The sequence below is a fragment of the Sturnira hondurensis genome, unplaced genomic scaffold (genome assembly GCF_014824575.4).
Source record: "Sturnira hondurensis isolate 20B ecotype Veracruz unplaced genomic scaffold, ASM1482457v3 Scaffold0017436, whole genome shotgun sequence".
Classification (NCBI taxonomy): Eukaryota; Metazoa; Chordata; class Mammalia; order Chiroptera; family Phyllostomidae; genus Sturnira; species Sturnira hondurensis.
In genome coordinates, this window is record NW_028090067.1 from 2,911,882 (window position 1) to 2,931,469 (window position 19,588).

Here is a 19,588-nt window from a genome sequence, read left to right on the forward strand (position 1 = left end):
TGGCAGGATCCTCTGACCTCTCCACTGAGTTCCACTGGAGAAATTTATATCCCAGAGAAGCACATGCTGTTTCTGTTCCCAACGTTCCAAGCTATGTCTGCAACTCAGGCTGTAGTAGCGTCTTGCCATGGTGGCGGCCCTCCCCCACTGGTCTTCCCCTGCCCAGGCCCCCACGCAGCCAAAGTCCTTCTCAGAGCAGCTCAGGCTCCCACTCTGACGCTTATCAAGCCATTTTGTTGAACACAGAGGATTCCCTCCTGGGGGATTTTAGTCCAGATGCCAGGACGGTAACAGATCTTTCGCTCTGATTCGAGGGGATCAAGTGGGGAATTTAGGCCCTGGAACCCCAGGAGGCGGGTGCTGGAAGAGTGGGAGGTCCCCCTGTGGGCCTTCCCCTCTGCATCCCTGCAGTAAGCCCCAAGGGCACTTTGTTTAACAAGGAAGTCAAAGGCTTAGCTGTGTTGCCCTGAACCCCCCTATCTCCTACCCAGGCCCTTGCTCTGCTCTTCCTCAGTGACAACAGAATGACACATTGAGTTTTTCCTCACGGGTTTCCACCTCCTTCTTCTGGTCTGAGTTACCTGTGGGTTCCCCGTCCCCCCTGCCCCCCCGTGTCCCTCCTCCCCACCCTTTTATTTGTTCTGCTGCCCATCCCTCCTTCAGTCAGGCAGGGTTCGGCCCTCCTCCCCAGGCCAGGGTCCAGCTCAGGTTAGAGGCTGCTCCACCTGGTAGGGGCTGACAGCAGGTCTTTTGGAGGCTTGGTATGCCAGCCTCCCTCCCCCACGCCCTGTCCCAGGTCCCCCTTCAGGCTCACACCAGTGACTGTGACCTGAGCTTCTCTTCCCCAGTGCAATTCTGCATCTCACCTGCAAGACTTGGGTGTCAGCGATGGCTCTGCTGCTGCTGCTTCTGGGAACATCAGTGACCCGGGCTGGGTGGGGATGGGTCTCTCTTGATGCATCGCGAGGCCAAGGCTCAGCAGGGGAGAGGTCTGGAGCTTGGGGCCAGGCCGGCAGCAGGAGAGTTTGGTCAGGGCGAGTCAGGGGTCAGGGTGAAGAGAGTGGCCGCAAAGGTCTGGCATCTTCTGCCTTCTCATCTGGAAAGAGGAAAAGGTGAGTGGGAACTGAGAGAAGCGGGCAGTGGCGGAGTGCACTTCAGTGCGTCTGGACGCTGGCAGCTCTCATGTGACACACCCTCCCAGCAGGACCTTCATGGTGACTTTTCTGGGCCATGCTATGGACATGTTCAATGCTCTTTGCCACCGGAGCCAACCCATGGGGTCAGGCCACTCACGCACAGGCCTGAAGCTCAGGGACCAGTGGCGGGGCTGCAGGGGTCAGATACGAGCACCCCAGTCTCTTGCTGTCTCCCTGCGTGGTGGAAGCATCTCTAGGTTGACTGGAGATGAGGTTCATCCCTCACCCCCTCTATGCCAGCCGTGCTGTTGCTTCCCAGTCCTAGAGTCTCAGGGCTCAGCGCACAGCCAGTGTTGAGTAGGGCAGGGAGCATCCCTAGCTTCCCTAAGGTGCTTCCTCAGGTGGGGAGGACTGTCTGTGGGAGAACACACATCTCAGCTAGGATCTTGGTCAGGGCAACTTTGACCCAGACTCATGGAAGGACCTGAGATGAGCCCTGTTCATTCCCTCTGTGGGCCTTTCCCTGTGGGTGGGACTTAGGTGTTAAACCAGGGTGTGTTTCTAGGGCTCCAACCGGTTCCCTAAGGGAACAGCCCAATGGGACCTCGGCCCCAGACTTTCCCAACTCCTGGGTTCGAACTACAGGTTGGCTCTCAGTGGGCCTCCCCGGAGAACCCCTGCCTCATCAACGAGTGTGTCCGAGTGAAGGATGAGGTCTTTGTGCAACAGAGGAACGTCTCCTGCCCCCAGCTGGCTGTCTCCACCTGCCCCACAGGCTTTCAGCTGAGCTGTAAGACCTCAGGGTGCTGTCCCACCTGTCGCTGCGGTAAGGCACACTGTGCAGGGGCCCACCTTCAAGCTTGTTTTTCCATTTAGGGCTCTTGAACTCTCTGCCTTTTTAACAACTCAGAGAAGTGGGCAGGAAAAGGAGGAGAGGCCCTGAAGGGTGTGGGGGGGGTGCGGGGGTAGCCAGGGTGTGTTCTGCACACTCACGCCCTGCACTTCTTTCTCCCCCAGAGCCCGTGGAGGCCTGCATGCTTAATGGCACCATCATTGGGGTGAGCTGCTGCCTTCTTCTCCAGGGCGGGTTGGTGGGGCAGGGGTGGGGGGTGCTACGCAAAGGGTGGGGCCACGCAGTCATTCTCATGCAGAAATGAAGGAAACCCAGAAGACCTACCCCCAATACACTTTCATTGCCTCCAGGGCTTCCCCCAGTCCTTGGAACCCAGCCTGGGAGGCGTTCCTAACTCTAGGGCCTGGGTCCCCTGCTGGCATTCACCTCCAGGTCCTACCCCAGGGCCGTTCTTCTGCTACAGAGAGGTGCTCTGGTGTCATTGTGAACCTTCCAATCCATCCCCATTTCCACTGCCCTGGCCCCCTCTCTGGCATGAAAGCCCCCACTCTCACCGTGGCCACACTTGAGGTGGGAAGGCAGGGAAGGGAGTGGCCACTGGAGACAGCAAGAGGGTCAGGATGATGGCCCAGGGAAGTGACGGGAGGCTGCCCCCCACTGATGAGGCAGACGGATTCTGGGGCTGTGGTGAGTGGGAAAGTCAGGGGCCAAGCAGCTGGGAGGCCTGACCCGGGTGCCTCTGGTTGCAGCCTGGGAAGAGTGTGATGACTGATGTGTGCACGACCTGCCACTGCACCGTCCAGGTGGGCGCCATCTCCGAATTCAAGCTGGAGTGCAACAGGACCGTCTGTAGGGCCTGCTCCCAGGTGAGAGAGGGCCATCGGGGACCTCAGGGTTGGGCTGAGTAGTGGTGGGACCCCAGCCGTGGGACTTCACTGGGGTTTCTAGATGAAGCTTTCGTTATTTTTCTCATTGTGGACAGTGTTAGAGAGCTGTAATGAAGAGGTAACTGTAATTAACTAACTTCATTAGATAACTATAATGAAGAGACCAAGTCACCCACCCAAATCTCTCCTCTCGGAAATGACTTTTGTGCAATTTGAACATTTTTCCTGTGTTTTTAAATAAGCACAATATTTACAAGGCTTGCAATGCCATATTTACAGTTCTGTATTTTTTATACAACATAACATTAAAAAAGTCACTACCATTTTTGAAAACATCAAAGCTTAGTCATCAAATATTTGTCAGACCCCTACTACATGCAAGGTCCCACACAACTTCCTTTGGAATGCATGTGCCACAACCTGTACTTTTATTATTGGACATTTAGGTGTTTAAAACACTTCACCCTGTCGGCGCTAGGCCGCAAAGACCGTGCTGGCTCTGAATCCCTCCTGAGGGGGGATTCTCAGGGGCAGTCGTCACTTCTGGTTTGGGAGATGACAACCAGCACTTTGTTGTTTTTATTATGGCCCTTAGCCCCACGTCACAGGGTGGCACCTAATGCTCACGAGGATGCTTCGTAAGAGGACACCTTCCTGAGCAGTACAGAGGGGTAGGGGTCGTCTGGAGGGCTTAGGGACAGGGATAAGGGACACTCGTACAGGTGCTTTATACACTCGAGGACAAGAGCATGCTCTGCATCTGTGTTCTTCACGGCACTTGGTGTAGTGTCATGCTCAGAATAAGGGCTTCATAGGATATATGTGGAGTAGACACAGCTATTTCTTTTTTTGACTATTTTATTTATTTTTAGACAGAGGGGAAGGGAGGGAGAAAGAGGGAGAGAAACATCAATGTGTGGTTGCCTCTCATGTGCCCCCCACTGGAGACCTGGCCCACCACCCAGGCATGTGTCCATGACTGGCAGTCAAACTGGCGACCCTTTGGGTTTGCAGGCCAGCTCTCAATCCACTGAACCGCACCAACTAGGGCAGACACAGCTATTTCTGATAGAATGGAATAGAGGCTCTCTTAGAGAGAAACCAACTAAGGATGCTTTTTGCTATTAAAAAAAATCCTAGTTGATGGTTTTGGGTTTTGGGTGTAGGGCGTGTGTGTGTGCGTGTGTGTGTGCGTGCGTGTGTGTGTGTGTGTGTGTGTGTGTGACAACTCCCTAGAATAGAACTGGGCTTGAATATGGAATGAAGTACTGCTGCCTGGAATTTGCGGCTGCCCGTTTACCTTGGATGTCCATTGAACTGCCTGCGGTCAGTGCAGTAAGAGGTCCCCACCAACGCTGGCCTCCGGGGAGGAGGCCGGTAGCCCACTTTCCAGAGTCTGAGCTTGCGAACTCTGTAACAGCGCCCTCTGGTGGTCAGAGGGCGGCACGGTAACCTCCTCTACGTTCATAGAAATCCAGCTTTAGAATCCAGTCCGGAAAGATGTTCTAAATATTTTTAAAATACACGACCCCTTTGGTTTGTGTACTATTCCCCCTTTCCTCCAATATTCTGCTATATCCCCAGGGCAGTATACTCACCTCCTCCCTCTTGAAACCCCCAGGTTAGCTGTCCTTCTGTGTGTCTCAATCTGCATGGAAACTGGCCTCAGTTGCCCCTAGCTCAGCATCCTCAACTGCTCTGATCACACACTTCTGCAGTGAAAGGCCTCGGGAGGCCTCCTGCAGGCATGGGGAGCCGTGGGGAGTGAAGGTCAGGTAGTTCTGCTGGAACTGCCTGCATAAGACCGAAGTGTCAGTGTCAGCAGGGAAGTGAGTCCTTCATTTCCTCCTGGAGAGACGATGCTTATGCCCAAAAGAGACCAGCTGGAGGTGGTTTGTGTTGGTGGGCGGTAGCCATGGAGCCTGCCAGAGGACCTACCAAGGAAAGGATGAGGAAGAGAGGCCACCCCAACATGGAACACTGAGAAGGCATCCCGGAGGGGCAAGGCCGTGAGCTGACCTTGAGCAGCATAGAATAGAAGACCTTCCAGGAAGTGGAATGGGGAGCAGACTGGCAGAAGCAAGAGTTAGAAACAGACAGCAGGGAAGACTGAAGAGCCTTCGACAGCTGATGCGACCAGTGACAAGGAGCTAGGAGCCACGTGCAAGGCAGGGTTTTAGGGGCATGACAGGGCAGGGAAAGCAGGACTCACCGGCTGCTCAGACCTGAGCACGTGACCTCCACGGCTGGCTAGGCAGAGGGAGGGCAGGGTAGGCAGAGGGAGCGGCTGCTCCTGAGAGGGGTGGATGGACATCTGGAGCCATGGGGTGGAATGTTTCGGTGAAAGCCACGTCAGGACTGCCCTTCTTCGTGTATGTAGGGCAGACCTATGCCCACCTCTCACTGCCTGTGGGCATACCGTGTCTTAGGAGCACATGCCACTGCCCACAGTTGCTGGGAACCCTCACAGGGCTCTAACGAGCCCTGTCACCTGGTTCAGCTGTGTTTTCAATTTCCAGGGGAGCAGACAGACCTGTTTACTCCTTCAGGCGGGTCCTGCTGTACGCCCTCTCCTCCCCCCGCCCCTCTTTCCCAATTCCCCGCCATGGCTCTAAATCACTGTCCCTCTCCTGTTACCCCGTATCCCTCCTTCCCCTTCCGCCTGTTCTTTCTTCTCCCACGGCACCCTCTCTTTCTCCTTATCCTGGGCTTCACTGTGCTCTCTGCCTCTCTGGTGTGCGGACTTTGCCCCCACGGCCCTGGTCCCTTCACTTTGCAGCCTTGTCCTCCATGTATCCTCACCCCCTCACTTCTGTAAAGATTTTGTCTAATCTTTTCCTCCTGGGCCTGACTGAGCAGCAGGTATTCCCTAGCTCTCCTCCCGTCATTCACTGAAGACGCCCCAGTCCAAGCTCCCATGAAATATTGCCTGCTTTCAGCCCTAGTTCACTCCCTCCTCCTGACTGTAACCACTCACACGCTCTCATAATCTTTATTCCATCTCTTTTGCCCTTTTCCATTTGCTTCGGTCCTACCTTCCAGGAATTGTGCATTTTTTGAAAACTCAGTTTAAAGTTCACTCCTTGAAAAGACTACCAAACTCGGCAGTGACCTTTTTGGAGGCACGTGCGGGCTGGCCCCAGGTGCCCTGGTATGTGCGGAGCTCAGTCCCCACGTCTTTCTCTGAGGCCTAATCCCTGAAGACACATGCAGCTCAGGAGCTTGATTTTAGGAGGAGCAAATTGTTGAAATTCATTTCTGAGCGGGCTTACCCACTCCGAACTATTCCTGCTGGCTAGGAGCATTCGCCACAGCAATGACGAGGGAGTAATGTGGTGTGGAGCGGGCCTCCTGTCTGGGGGCTCCCAGCTCATCTGCTGCAGATTCAGGTCAGAGAAACCCCAGGGCCCCATGGAAGAATATCTGCAGGGTCTTGACTACATGTGGCAAAATGAGGAACAGAATGACCACGTAGTTGGTTCCTCACTTGACTAAATATATTCTTAAAACAATTGAGATTATGTTCTTTTTATACTTTTTGAGTGTTGGAGAAAGTTAAAAGAGCTTCAGTTTTACTGCAATGATAAGACAGCGGATGGTAGCTTTTTGGTTTTTATTTTATTAGCATTGTTTAAAATACTCTTACTGTGCAAAATAAAAAGTTGGTTACCCTATGGTGTCTCCCAAATTTGGGGGCACTGTGCATGACAGTGAAATCATATTGTCCAGAAGCTGCTGCTTCTTCCAAGGCAGATGTAATTGAAGGACTCTCACTTTCAGCCTCTGTCAGGGGTTCCTCGCTGACCCCACCTCCTCGGTGAGTGTACAATGGGAGTGGCTGCCGAGAGTCAGGTGCTGGGCAGACAAGGATGAGCAGCATAGACATGGTTTGAAATGTCCCTCGTGGAGAGCTAAACAGACAAATGATAAGTTCAGTTGTGTTAAGTATTATATAGTGTGTGTGTGTGTGTGTGCGTGCGCGCTGTATCTTGGAAGACCTCTCTGAGAAATGATGTTTAAAATAATTACGAAAGGATGGGCAAAGGCTCTTTATTCAAAGGGTGGGGAACAGCATTCCCGGTAGAGGAAGCAGTGTGCACAGAGGCCGTCACACGAGAAGAAGGTGGCCGTGTGCGTGGTTTTAGAAGATGCATAGGGTTCGATTGTAAAAAGCCAGGTCAGAAAGTTAGGGAAGACTGATGGCGGGCCTTGCAGGACGTGCTAGGGAGATCGGGCATCATTCTAAATGCAATGGGAAGCCATAGAACGTCTTATGTTTTAATTTTTTGTAAAATTTATTTTTAATGAGGTGTATAGTTTACCTACAATAAACTGTACAGAAATTAAGTATATAGTTTGTTGAACTTTGATAAATGTTTAAACTTTGTGGCCACTAAAATAGTAATGTGAAGAAATACAGCTAAATGCTAGTAGAGGAGATTAAAATGAAATGCTGAAAAACAACAACGTGATTAAACCAGAAGAAGACAGAAAAGAATTAACAATAGAACAAGGAACAGAGAGGACAACAGATGAATAGCAAAATGGTAGATTTAAACCTGACCATATGGATAATTACGTTAAATGTAAATGGGCAAAACAAAATTCCAATTAAAAATGGAGATTGTCAGACTTGGATAAAAAAGCAAGACCCACTAGTATGATGTTTACAAGAGATGCACTTTCAATTTAAAGAGATAGACAGGTTGGAAAAAAGAGAGACAGAGAGAGACAGGTTGGAAATAAAAGGATGGAAAAAGAGATCCTGGGCAAATACTAGGAGTAAGGAAGCTAAGCAGAACATATTAATGCCCAACAAAATAGCCTTTGAGATGAGGAGTGCTACCAGAAACAAAGCGAGTGATTTTATAATGGTAAAAGAATAGTGCATTAAGAAGGCACAAGAATCTTGTGTGTGAATGCCTCAGATAACAGAGTTCTAATGCACGGCACAAAAAACTACAGAGCTAGAGAGAGAAATAGGCCTATCTGTAATTTTAGTTGGTAATTTTAATGATTTTTTCCTTAGTAATTGATAGAATAAGTCGGGGGAAAGTCAGTAAGAATATAGAAGATTTGGAAAACTGTGTCAGCTAATGATGCAACTGAGCGCGACAGACCCCCATGCTCTAACACTGCAGAGTAGACATGTTCTCAGACACACAGGGAATGTTCCTCTGTCTCGACCGAGCTCTAGGCGGGCCACAAAAAAGTTAATACATGCCAAAATTTGAAATCATGTAGAGTGTATTCTATGACCACCATTGAATTAAAATTAGCAAAAACAAGGTATTATAAATATACCCCCATCTTTGGAAATTAAATAACATACTTTTAAATAATCCATGCATCGAAGAAGAAATTGCAAGTGCAAATAGAAAATATTCTGATGTGGATATAATAGTGGCCATTCTAGAGACTACAGTATGCATCCTTCACTTAGCACAGTCTTCCTTGATTTAATAGGATACCGTTCCATGCACAATATATCCTTTCCCTGTACTTTTTGCTGTGACATGGTTTACTTCTACTAAGAAATAAATTCACGAGACATTGTTATTATTTTGCTTTCAACAGTAAACTGTCTTTTATAGAACCAAGAGTGGTCATTTATATTTACCTACATAGTGAAAATTTCCAGTGCTCTTCTTCCTATATATCTGAAATTCCACGTTATATCATTTCCTTTGAGCTTGTAAAAGAACTTCTTTTAGCATTTTTTATAGTGTGATCCAAAAGGCATTCCATTTCTCAGATTTCATTGATCTGATATGTCTTTATTTTGCCTTCATTTATTGAATATAGAATTCTAGGTTGAAAGTTTTTTATTTTACCACTTTAAATATCTTGTTCCATTGTCTTCTGGCTTGTGCTGTTTCTGAAGACAAATGAGTTGCCATTTTTACTAGTTTCCTGTGTGCATCCCACACACCCGCTCCTGCTGGTTGCTTTTAACAGTTTTTCCTCATCTTTGGATTCCAGAAATTTGAGTGTATGCTTTTGAGTAGTTTTCTTTATACTTTTTCTACTTTGGATTCATGGAGATTCCTGGATTTGTGAGTTGGGTTTTTTTTTAATCGAATTGGAAAAATAATTAAATAATTATATAATTTCTTTTGCTTCATTTTCTCTCTCCTCTCTTTCTGGAACTGTACGTGTGAATTAGACCACTTGGTACTGTTCTGCTGGTTATTGGAACTCTGCATAGTTTTTCCAACCTTTCCCCCCGTGCTTTAGTTTGGACAATTTCTATTGATCAGTTTTAAAATTTAGCAATCCTTCCTTTTCCACAGTTAATCCGATCTAGTGAGTTTTTTTTTTTTTAAATTAGGTTCCCACATTCTAGTTCTAGGATTTCCACTTTTTTGTTTAAGTTTCCAGGTTGCTTCTGAAATTCTCCATCTCTTTTCAAATGTATCCATTTATTTCCTCTAGACTCTTTAACACATTTATCACGGTGATTTTAAAGTTCCTGCTTTCTGATTGCAATATCAGGGTCATTTGTGGGTCTGTATCTATTGAGTAATTTTTCTCTTGCGTGTGGATCATTCCCCCCCCATTCCTTTGTATGAAATTTTTTCCTATGTATTGATGTCGGTGTGAAATATGGTGAAAGCAGTCTCAATTCTGTGCTTTCCTCTGGTCAATGTTAAGTTTGCTTCTAACTTAGATTATTGGTGGTTCACCTTGATCTAAAGAAGTCTGCCTTTTAAACTACGTTGTAGGGGAGTCTATTTCAATATTTCTCTAAGTCCAAGGGTGACAGTCCTTATATGACATATGTCTTAGCCCTAAAATATAATTCTTAATCCTGAAGCCTGGCTCTTTTGAAATTTGAATGGAAACGTTTCCCAAGGTGTTTAACTAATCCTCTCAGGGTGGTGGGACTCAGCCTGCAACCCGGTTCCTCTGCGGTGTGGGAGCTGATGTCTCTGCTCAGCTCTTTACTGTGGCTCCACCTGTGGTTTTGTCCCTGGGCTCTGTCCTATAGGCTCCTTTGTGCACAGGTAACTCAGGGACCCACTAGGGATTTGAAGGAAATTTATATGCAGATTAGGAGGCTTCTCCGTTCTGACTTTCTTTTGTCTGAGTTTTCTCCCATCGGTTTTCAGGTACTCAAGGGGTTTTAAACTCCATCTGCTGACTCCTCAGGCAAATACAACTACCTGTCTGTGCAAGTCCCAGCCGTCCAGGGCTGTGCAGAGAGGGCTCATGGGAAAAGCCATTCAGACAAGATTCTTGTCCGTGATGGTTCCCTCTTTTAAGGATCAAATAACCGATAGTGTACTCCTGATTTTGGCCATCCAGTGTCTTTAAATATATATTTTGTAATGAATTTACGTGGTCATCTGCAGGACAGTCAGTGCAATATAAGCTACTCTGCCATTATAAGAACCAGAACTCCATACCCTCACCCCACTGAGACTTGTTTTTTAAAGATTTTTTGATTAGTTATTTTTTAGACAGAGGAGAAGGGAGAGAGAGAGGGAGAGAAACATCAGTGTGTGGTTGCCTCTCACATGACCCCTACTAGGGACCTGGCCCGCAACCCAGGCATGTGCCCGACTGAGAATTGAACCAGCCACCCTTTGGTTCTCAGGCTGGCACTCAATCCACTGAGCCACACCAGCCAGGGCATCCACTGGAGGTTCTTAAGCAGAGGACAGCATGACTAGACTTATGTTTTAAGAAAGTCATTCTAGCAAATGTGTAGTGTGACCCATAGTAGGGGAGCAAGAATGAAGGTAGGAAGACAAATTGAGACTCAAATCAGAGTCTAGTGGTCAATGATGATCGCTTAGACTTAGGTGACAACAGAGGACACTGGCCATGACAAGCAGCAGATGGGTCCGAGATGCAGTTTTGGCAAGATTTGGTGATGAGCAGGGGATGAAAAAGGGGGGAAGTCAGGGTGATGCTCAGATTTCTAGTTTGAGGAACTGCATAATGAAACTACTGGGAAAGGTAAGATTGAACAATGATAGGATATGGAGAAAAAAATCAAGTTTTTGGATGTATTAATAAGCCTCAAGATGACAATAAGATAAATAATTGTCACGTGAACAACTAAACTTCTAAGTCTGGAGCTCAGGAGAGAAGTCTGATTCAGTAGGCCTGACTGCTGGAACTTGAACGAGGTATACATCCGTGGGGGGCAGAAATGCTGTCCAGGGGACTGAGAGCTGACGAAGGCTAGTCAGAGCTGGGTGTGGACCTTCTGAACTCTAGGAGAGATGAGAAGCTGGCAAAGTCAGCCTAGCTGTGACGGGGATGTGGAGGGGAGGTTAACTAAAGCTGCATTTACTCCTGGACGCAGGGCTACAAGGAAGAGAAGACCCAAGGCGAATGTTGTGGGCGATGCCTGCCCGTGGCTTGTACCATCCGGCTGAGGGGAGGACAGATCATGACACTGAAGGTGGGAGCCAGTTGAACTCAAGTGTCCCCCGTGTATCAGCCTCTGGTTTCCTATTTTGGGATCTTTTCTAAAAGAAAAAGGGACTAAGTTTGAGTCAACAGTGACTTCTTTCTAACCTGTAAAGAAAAGATGGATAACTCATGGGAGACAAAGAACTGTCTCATTGATTTCATTTCTTTGTCACGTTTCTTGACCACTGGTGCATAGCCCATGATTTGAAATTGGTCGGATTTTAAGAAACTTCTCCAGCCTGATGCCTGTGAGACTGGAAAGGCAATCGGGTGAAATAAAGTCTCATCTATGAAAGCCAGGATTGGTGGGGTTGGGAGGGATGCCCGGGTCATCTCCAGTTCTGTTTGTCAGTTTACCCTCCTGCAACTTAATTCTTTAGGCTTTTAAGTGGTCAGAAGAGTTTGGGGATCTCTACATTTATGCATCCCTGCTCATAGTTAGTATGTCGTAGAAGAACTCCACAGTTTTGTGTATTCTGGGTGTGGCGGCTTCGTAGGTACGGTCTCCTTCTTGTTCTGTAGTCTTCCAAATTGTTTCAGCAACTCCATGGATGAAGGTCATGGTTTGAAGTGGCTTTGTAACCAAACACTGTCTTCCAATTTGCCTTCTTTGCTTTCAGCGTGATCAGATGTACCAGGATGGCTGCGACAGTCACTTCTGCAGGGTCAGTGAGAAGGGGGAGTACATCTGGGAGAAGACGGTCACAGACTGCCCGCCCTTTGATGAACACAGATGCCTGGCCCAGGGGGTGAGTAATCGGCACCCGGGCCCTACTTTCCTCTTGGTTGGCTCCACCCCTGACCAAGAGCAGAGTTCTTCTGAACAGCGTGCAGTCCAGCCCTGGGGTGATTTCCCAGTGTCCAAGGGAGGTCCCTGATGTAGTATAAGAATCAGTGACAACACCAAGTCTGATGGACAGACAAAACCCTCTGCACTAAATGATGTTTAAAAAAAACCCATCATTTTTAATGATGTTTTTAAACATCTTTCCCTCGGGGGGGGGGAAACTGAATGTGTAATCCTTGAATGGGAGGTGAGAGAGCAACCTGATTTCTAGTCTTCCCTGAGAATGTTGATCCTGATGACTCAATTGGGAAAAAATTCTGGATAATCAAAATGGTTTCTGCCTAGTCAGGTAGAGTGGTCATCCTTCTCATATTTGTGGTGGGAAAGCATAGTTTACATCTGGGGACTCAAACTCAGGGCCATGGGTCCACAGCCAGGAATTAGCCTGGGAAGTGACCCGAAAGCTGACCCCTGTGTACTATTTGTGACTAATCTGGGACTTTGCTGTTTTCTTAAGGGGAAAATTGTGAAAAGTCCAGGCACCTGCTGTGACATATGTAAGTACATTACCCATCGCTTGTCCCTCGAAACCCATCAGACCAGGTCCAGGGACGGTTCTTTGGAGTAAGCTTCATTCCAGAAAGATATTGCTTGATCACTGGCCAGGCATTATGTTCAGTGCCGCAGGGACTTGTCACTCCTCCCAGAAAGTTCTTAGGCTGCCCCTGCTCAAATCTCCTTTCAAACGCCCGTGAATCAGTTCTTCCCCCTTCCCTCCAAACTCCTCACTGGCTCTGGCCTCTCACCTGCTTTTCCCCTCATGGAGTCTTGGGTTGCTCTTCGTCCTACCATGAAGGAATGTCTTCTCCCTCCATCCAGAGCTCCTAGAAGACAGGTACCCTTGATCCGTGATCTTGACAGAGCAGACATTCGATACACATCTATTCATTGAGTGTTACACAGTTATCTCAGAGGGAAAGGGAAGCCATCACTGGCTAACGTTAGACCCACCATGAGCTGTGGGGGCTGTGGATAATATATTGTCCTCTCTGTGATGATAAGGCTGGTCTAGTCTATTAACCTCCCCTTCTTCACTCTCGGTCCGTCTTCACCTCACAGTTATGTTATACTGGTTGGTCCGCATAGCTCACAGCAGCAGCTTTGGAGATGGGGTTCGAGTCTGCAAATCAGACAGTGTTCTCACCACAAGTTCTGTGCTCACAAGCATAGCCCTGAAGATAGAACTACCGCCTGGACTAATATATTTGAAGTTTAGGGTTTTTTTTGGTTCTATTTTGGGTTCACAGGCCCATGTTCATTTCTGGGTGAAGAAAGGAAGAGTGAAAACATGAATAGCTTCGGTGCTCAAGCATTCATTCTTTTCTTGGTGGCTTACTCCGACCGTCCCTGTAACTGTGATGACCAAGTTGCAGACTGAAGAAACAGTCTGAAACTATCTCTTTCTGTGATTCCTATTTGAATGGTTTAAGAGTGTGAAGTTGGAAAACTATCAGAGATGACGAATTCTCTCTAGGCACACTGCACTTGGCATTTGGTTAAGAGACTGTTAATCTGCAAAATGAGCGAAAAAGGGCCTTTGTTGGTTGGTGCATTCGGGAGGTGGGGACCCTTTGTAAGGAAAGTAAGCCAGTCTCAGAGATTTAAACCTACAGAGAAACAATATAATATGTTCACCTAAATATATTTTCCTTATTCACCCTCCTAATGTAGTTGGCCGGCTTTCACTGTAAAATGAAGTAATGTGGAGGTTGGGAGGCAGGCTGATAGGTACTTAGGGTGGATTCAGATTAGGAGCCGTCCAGGAATGCAGAACTCTCAGCATTCGGATGGGGAATGGTGAGCTTCCATTAAATCCTAGAATTCTCCATGGGCGGGTAACATTCAGATCCCAATGCCACTAACACCTGTGTGTGAGGAAGCCCATGGCCGTGACCTGCAGGTAGCTGTACCCAAAGAGCAGACGCCACAAAGGCTCCTAGGGTCCCCGTGATCCTCCCAGAGGCAGTGAGTGCCCGTATATGGTCATGATATTGGCCTCTCCTCTTACCCCAAAGGCAGGGGTGGATAGACGTCAATTATATTTATTGGCTGCTTCATTGCCCATGAGCATCTGGATACTGGAACACGCACAAGAGGATTGTTTCAGTCATTATGGGTTTTAGAGTCCTCAGTTATATAGAAGCAAGCCCCCCCCATCACCCCGTCACCAGAGCAGTGCAAATCTAGGCTCCTCCTGCAGTTAAAATCCTACCACTCAGCAAGTTAGACCCAGCAGTAACTGCATCTCTGAAAGTGAAGGCCCGGGTGAACCAGGGTGACGTAATTCCTGTCCCTCTGGCTGGAGCTGGTGATCTAGTGACCATTGCCAGCCCCATGATTCTATAGAACCCCAGCCAGGCCTGGTCCCATCTCTCACCTGTCCTACAGGTGAAAAGCCTGACTGCAAGGACATCACCGCCAGGCTGCAGTATATCAAAGTGGGAAACTGCAAGTCCGAAGAGCAACTGGACATTCATTACTGCCAGGTGAGTTTCCCTGACTTCAAAGAGGCCCCGTAGGGGCGGAGCCTCCTCGTTGGGAGGCTTCTCCTTAGTCACGTTTCACAGGATCTGGGAAACTCACAGGGAGGAGGAGTGAAAAGAACTGGAGGTGTTTTATGTTAAAGCAAGTGCTATATTGAATTAACTGGGAATTTTTGACCCCAGAAGAAAAAGACAAAAAAAAAAAAAAAACCAACCAAACAAACAAACGCAGAAAAATCCAACAAGTCCTTCAAAGAGAATGGAGAGTTATTTATGGAAGCTGGTGGGGGGTGGGGTGGTGGAATATGTTTCCTCGAGATCAATCAAACGTGCACGGAAATTGCAGCTAGAGGGATCTGGGCGTGGTGGTACCTAAGGACAGAGGGCATGTCAGACTTTCCTGAGACCTCCCTTTAGAAACTGCCTTGCTGTCCTGGGATTTCTGGGGAGGCCCTGCTTGGAGGAGTACAGGTCAGGGAAGCAGGCTGCCTCAGAGTCCTTCTTACCCCAGGCTTCTCCACCATCTCAGTGCCCTGTCCCCTCTCTGCTCCACTGCAGGGTCGATGTGACAGCAAAGCCCTATACTCCATCGACACCGAGGATGTGCAGGATCAGTGCTCCTGCTGCTCGCCAACGCGGACAGAGCCCATGCAGGTGCCCTTGCGTTGCACCAATGGCTCCATCATCTATCATGAGGTCATCAATGCCAAGCAGTGCCAGTGCTCGCCCAGGAAGTGCAGCAAGTGAGGTTGCTGCTGCCATTGCTGCGTGGACACCCGCTGCTGCCTGCCTCGGCCTGCTGGCCAGAGTGCTGCCTGATCTTCTGTATGCTCTGCTTTCATGTCCTACAACCCCGGGCCCACAATAAAGGCCAGTGTCTCATCTTGCAAAAGGCTAATGGTTCACTGTGTCTTCCAGGGTGAGGCGACCAGGGTAGGCTGGGTGAGTGCAGAGGCTGGTTCTGGAGGAGCAAGCACAGGCTCCACTCAAAAACACTCCAGCCCCAGGGTCTGGGGGAGGCACAGCCGACCTCTGGGACAAAGTGGTGCCTTTGCATCCATGCAGCACAGAGGGGAGAGGGGGCGGTGGGGCAGGCCTCCTGGGAGACTCAGCCCAGCAGCTTAGGTCAGAGGGATCTGCTCAGGAACACTAGGTTCTCCCGTCTCTGAACCCCAAGACTTGGAGCAGAACAGAGGGGCGGGCCCTGGGGCAAGGCTCCCACTATGCAGACATGCTATTGCCAGAGTGACCGGTGTCCGAGGAGGGGGCTTGCCAGGTGTGCAAGGGTTTTCTGAGCCCTTAGCTGACTAAGTTCTTGTATACCCTCTGCGGTCCCTGTGGGAGGGAGAGGTGCTGCCGACTGAGGGGACTGCAGATAGGGTGCTGGCAGGTACAGGAGCATGGTCCCCCCTCCCAGGTTTGGGGGCAGGCCTGAGTTCCCCATAAGGCCCTTACTCTCCTGGGCGGCTTCAACTAAGCCCCTTAGTTCTCAGACTCAATTTCCTCATCTGGAAAAAAGGGATGTGAGTCTTACTTAAGAGAGTTGGGAGGATACAATAGGCTTGGAAGTATGGGGTAACTATAAATTGCTCTACAGTAATGTAATGAGTGACAAGAATAAAAAAACGGGGATATCAAGGCTGAAAAGGGGAGGGAGTGGCTCTACCATCAGTGTCGGAGCCCTGGGGGTTTCCTTGGGTCTCGGGTGAAGAGCCCGAGTTTCCTTCAGGCCCCGCCTATTCCAGCATCCTGTGGTGGAGGGAAGGAGGTGCAGGTAGCACCAAACTCCCCCAGTCCCTGATCCCTAGGTGCTGCTGTCGCTCTCAAAGAGAGTGTCTCTCCTTCAAATCCAGGACAAAGTTAATGGCAAGATGATGGCAAACCGGGGAGATCATAGGCATGGGCATGGAGAGAAGGTCTGGGTATTGGACAGGGATTCGACGGAGGGTTGATCTTCATTCCAGACCCTTTTCACACGCATAAGAGAGACTCAACTCACTGAAAGGATGATGGTGCTGGGAGGGATTTGGACATCGTTCTAACTGCTGCCCCTCCTGTGCCCCTTTCTGAGGATGAAAGGAGCTCAGAGAATTCCCGTGTATTGTCGAAGGTCACACAGCTGCTGAGTGGCGGGACCAGGTTCAGAAGTCAGGTGCCTTGACACCTAACAAGGACTCCAGGGCACACCGCCAGAGCCACACCATCCCTGTTGCTTACAGATTCAGCCCTTGCTATCAGGGGAACCAGCAACTGCAGGATTTTGAGGCCTCAAGCACTTCTGTTACTGCTGGGGACCGATCTCAAGGGAATACACAGTACGGGCAAATGGCACAGATTGTGTTAAACAGGTCTGGTGGGGAGTTTAGTGGGGTAGAGGGAAGGAAGAATGAATGGATAGAAGTTTTATATAACTGCTCAATAATTCAAAGGTCGTCATCTCTCCATCCATCACCCTGCCTCCAACACTGAGTAGCCACTATGGTCTCTAGGAAACCAGACCCAGTGCAGAGCGTTACCTGTCTCTCTCCTGACGGATCGCCTAACACTCCACCTGGGGATGAGGTCTTCCTGGAGGCATCAGCCACAGACAGACTCAACAGACAGGCTGCCTCTTTCGCATCAGGTGTCAACTTTCCAACTGCCTGACCCACCATAGCCTGCCTTTTTCCTCCTATTTACTGATAGAGCAGTTCACTATCAAGAAAAAAACTGAATCAAAAGGGCTGCATGTTTTGATTTGAAAACAATAGGGGGGGGGAGGATGCAGAGAGAAACTGGTGGAGGTCTCGGGGGGTGTCTCACAGCCCTCCCTGACTCTGAAGGTCTTCCAAGGGCCTCTGGTCCCAGGGACTTTCATTTTCTGCTCACCCTCACACCCGATGAGACAGAGTCCCTTGAAGTGAGAGTTTTAGGGTGAGTCTTGAGGAGGGAATATACAGGGACGAGGGGATAAGAAAGTGCTGGAGGGAGAGAAGCAAGGGAATGGATAAGGAAAAGTTCTCTATGTGTCTTGGCATTGAAAAGACATGGAGGAGGTTCCTGGAAGTGAATGGGGGAGGGGCATTTGGGGGAGAGAAAGAAGCCCAGTGAGGGACTGTTTGAGCACCAGACTCTGAAGTAGGCTGCCTGCCTTGGGACCTTGGCATATTCTTAGAGGCAAATTGCGTGACCTTTTTTTTTTTTACACCACAGTCTCCTCAGCTGTAAAATGGGCATACTAATAGTAATTACCTTATGGGTTGCTGTTGGAATCAAATAGTTACTGTGGGCTCAGGCATGGAGAAGGGTGCCTGTGGGAGGGGAAACCCTGTATGGCCAACATCAGTCACGATGGCTCCTAGTGAGCAGAATGATGCTGGAGACTGGGACCTGAAACCTACGGTTTCCCAGTCTGCTCTGTCCCCGCTCGTTCTCTGTTGTCTGCTCCCCTGTACTGCCTCAGGCTCCTCATCTGTAGAGTGGGGAGATAACATTCTTCACACTGAAAGGTCAGTGGTCATGAACAGCAGGACTTTCACATCACACCTCTTCATTTTGGGGGGACTAAGGACTTTGTTTAGCTCCAGGGCATCTTGGAATTGTAGATTCTGTCATGGAGAATGGCCCTTTGGAAGCCTCTACCTCCATCCCTTCGCCCCTGGCCAGGTACCTAACCGGTCCAGAGAGGCGGCAGCCCTGGTGTTGAGGACTGGCTTCCACTGGTTCCCTCCTCAACCCTGTCCCAAGGTCTAGCTGGAAGCTCCTCTACACCCTCCCCCTCCCCCTGCACCCTGCAGCCCCTCTTCCCATCCTGCTTCCTTCTGCTGTGCCTATTCCTTGACTTCTGCTCCTCTTAGGCCAGAGAAAGGTGGGGACAGCTGGTGGCAGTCCAGTGAAGGCAGGAGTGCAGGGAGCCTCCCCACCCCCACCCTGGGCATTTCTCTGGATAGGGCGGAGGGGAGGCTTTGCGGGTGGGACTGGCGACTGATCAGCCAGGCAGTTCAAGAGATAATCCGGCTGAATATTCACACCGGTCCGAGGTTGTGAGGCACCTCCCCCCGGTGGAGGAGAGCGGACAGCACTTATACTGCCCCTCCCCTCAGCTGCGTTAACCAGGTGCTCGGGACTCAGCCCTACCGCGGGAACGAGCTCTCCTTTGCACGTGGCACTGCCTGCGTCCGTGCGCCCCGCGCTCCACGGGACGGCCCGGCGCGCTCGGCCTCTGGCGGCGCCCGCAGGGTGGCTCCGGCAGGGATTCGGGAGGAGGAGGCGGCGGCAGGCAAGGGGCGGGCACGTCCAGACCCAGCTGAGCCGAGATGGAATTAGCCCCGCAGTGGAGTAAGCCTGTCCAGTTGCGATCGCCACAGCGGGGCAGTCCGGGCTTGGCGTCCCGTGTGCCCGCACCATGGCCACCCCCAGGCTGCAAGGTGAGTGTTCCCTGCTGGGGACCCAGGTCCGGAACGTACCGCAAGTTGTAGGAGGGAGGGGGGCCGGGGGTGGGGGAACAGGCATCCTAACTCCTGCCCTTCGGGACTGGTGACCTCAGGTGAACCTGGAGAGAGGGTGGTGAGGGGTACAGGTAGACCACTGCCCCCTCCGGGTAGGGGAGCAGAGGGAGGACCGAGCAATTTCCCAGTTTTATCGAGGAGAGAGAAGGCAGGACAAGAGGTAGAGGATCGGTGCACGGGCTTTTTTGGTCAGGGCCGACCAGTTCCCCACCTCCGCGACTTGGCCCCTCCGCGGTGAAGTCTTTGGATGTTTCGTGTTGCCCAAACAACTAGCAGAGTTTAATTCAGAAACAGTCTGTGAGGACAGAGGTTCGGATTCGGCCCCAGCAAATTCGACTTTGGTCTCTTCGGAGTGTCCCTCCAGTTTCAGGAGGTCCTCCAGGCCTTACCCAACCCTCCCTCAGGAAGGGCGCTTGCCTCTCAGAGGGCAGGGGGACCCAGGCATGTCTTTCCCCTGTTTTTTTCTTA

General features: G+C 49.9%; 2 protein-coding genes across 6 annotated transcripts in view; both read left to right on the forward strand.

Moving 5' to 3' along the window:
* Positions 1-15,525, forward strand: part of VWF (von Willebrand factor) — a 122,936-nt gene extending 107,411 nt beyond the window's left edge. For both annotated transcript variants that reach the window (XM_037067833.1, XM_037067832.1), the window contains exons 45-52: positions 1,782-1,962; positions 2,154-2,194; positions 2,739-2,855; positions 11,194-11,292; positions 11,924-12,052; positions 12,608-12,647; positions 14,539-14,636; positions 15,192-15,525. In XM_037067833.1, the coding sequence (XP_036923728.1) occupies positions 1,782-1,962; positions 2,154-2,194; positions 2,739-2,855; positions 11,194-11,292; positions 11,924-12,052; positions 12,608-12,647; positions 14,539-14,636; positions 15,192-15,380 (894 nt within the window). In that variant the 3' untranslated portion in view covers positions 15,381-15,525. The remainder of the gene's footprint in view (positions 1-1,781; positions 1,963-2,153; positions 2,195-2,738; positions 2,856-11,193; positions 11,293-11,923; positions 12,053-12,607; positions 12,648-14,538; positions 14,637-15,191) is intronic.
* A 3,169-nt stretch (positions 15,526-18,694) lies between these two features.
* Positions 18,695-19,588, forward strand: part of ANO2 (anoctamin 2) — a 329,301-nt gene continuing 328,407 nt past the window's right edge. For all 4 annotated transcript variants that reach the window (XM_037068063.1, XM_037068065.1, XM_037068064.1 and 1 more), the window contains exon 1: positions 18,695-19,039. In XM_037068063.1, coding sequence (XP_036923958.1) covers positions 19,018-19,039 — 22 coding nt within the window. In that variant the 5' untranslated portion in view covers positions 18,695-19,017. The remainder of the gene's footprint in view (positions 19,040-19,588) is intronic.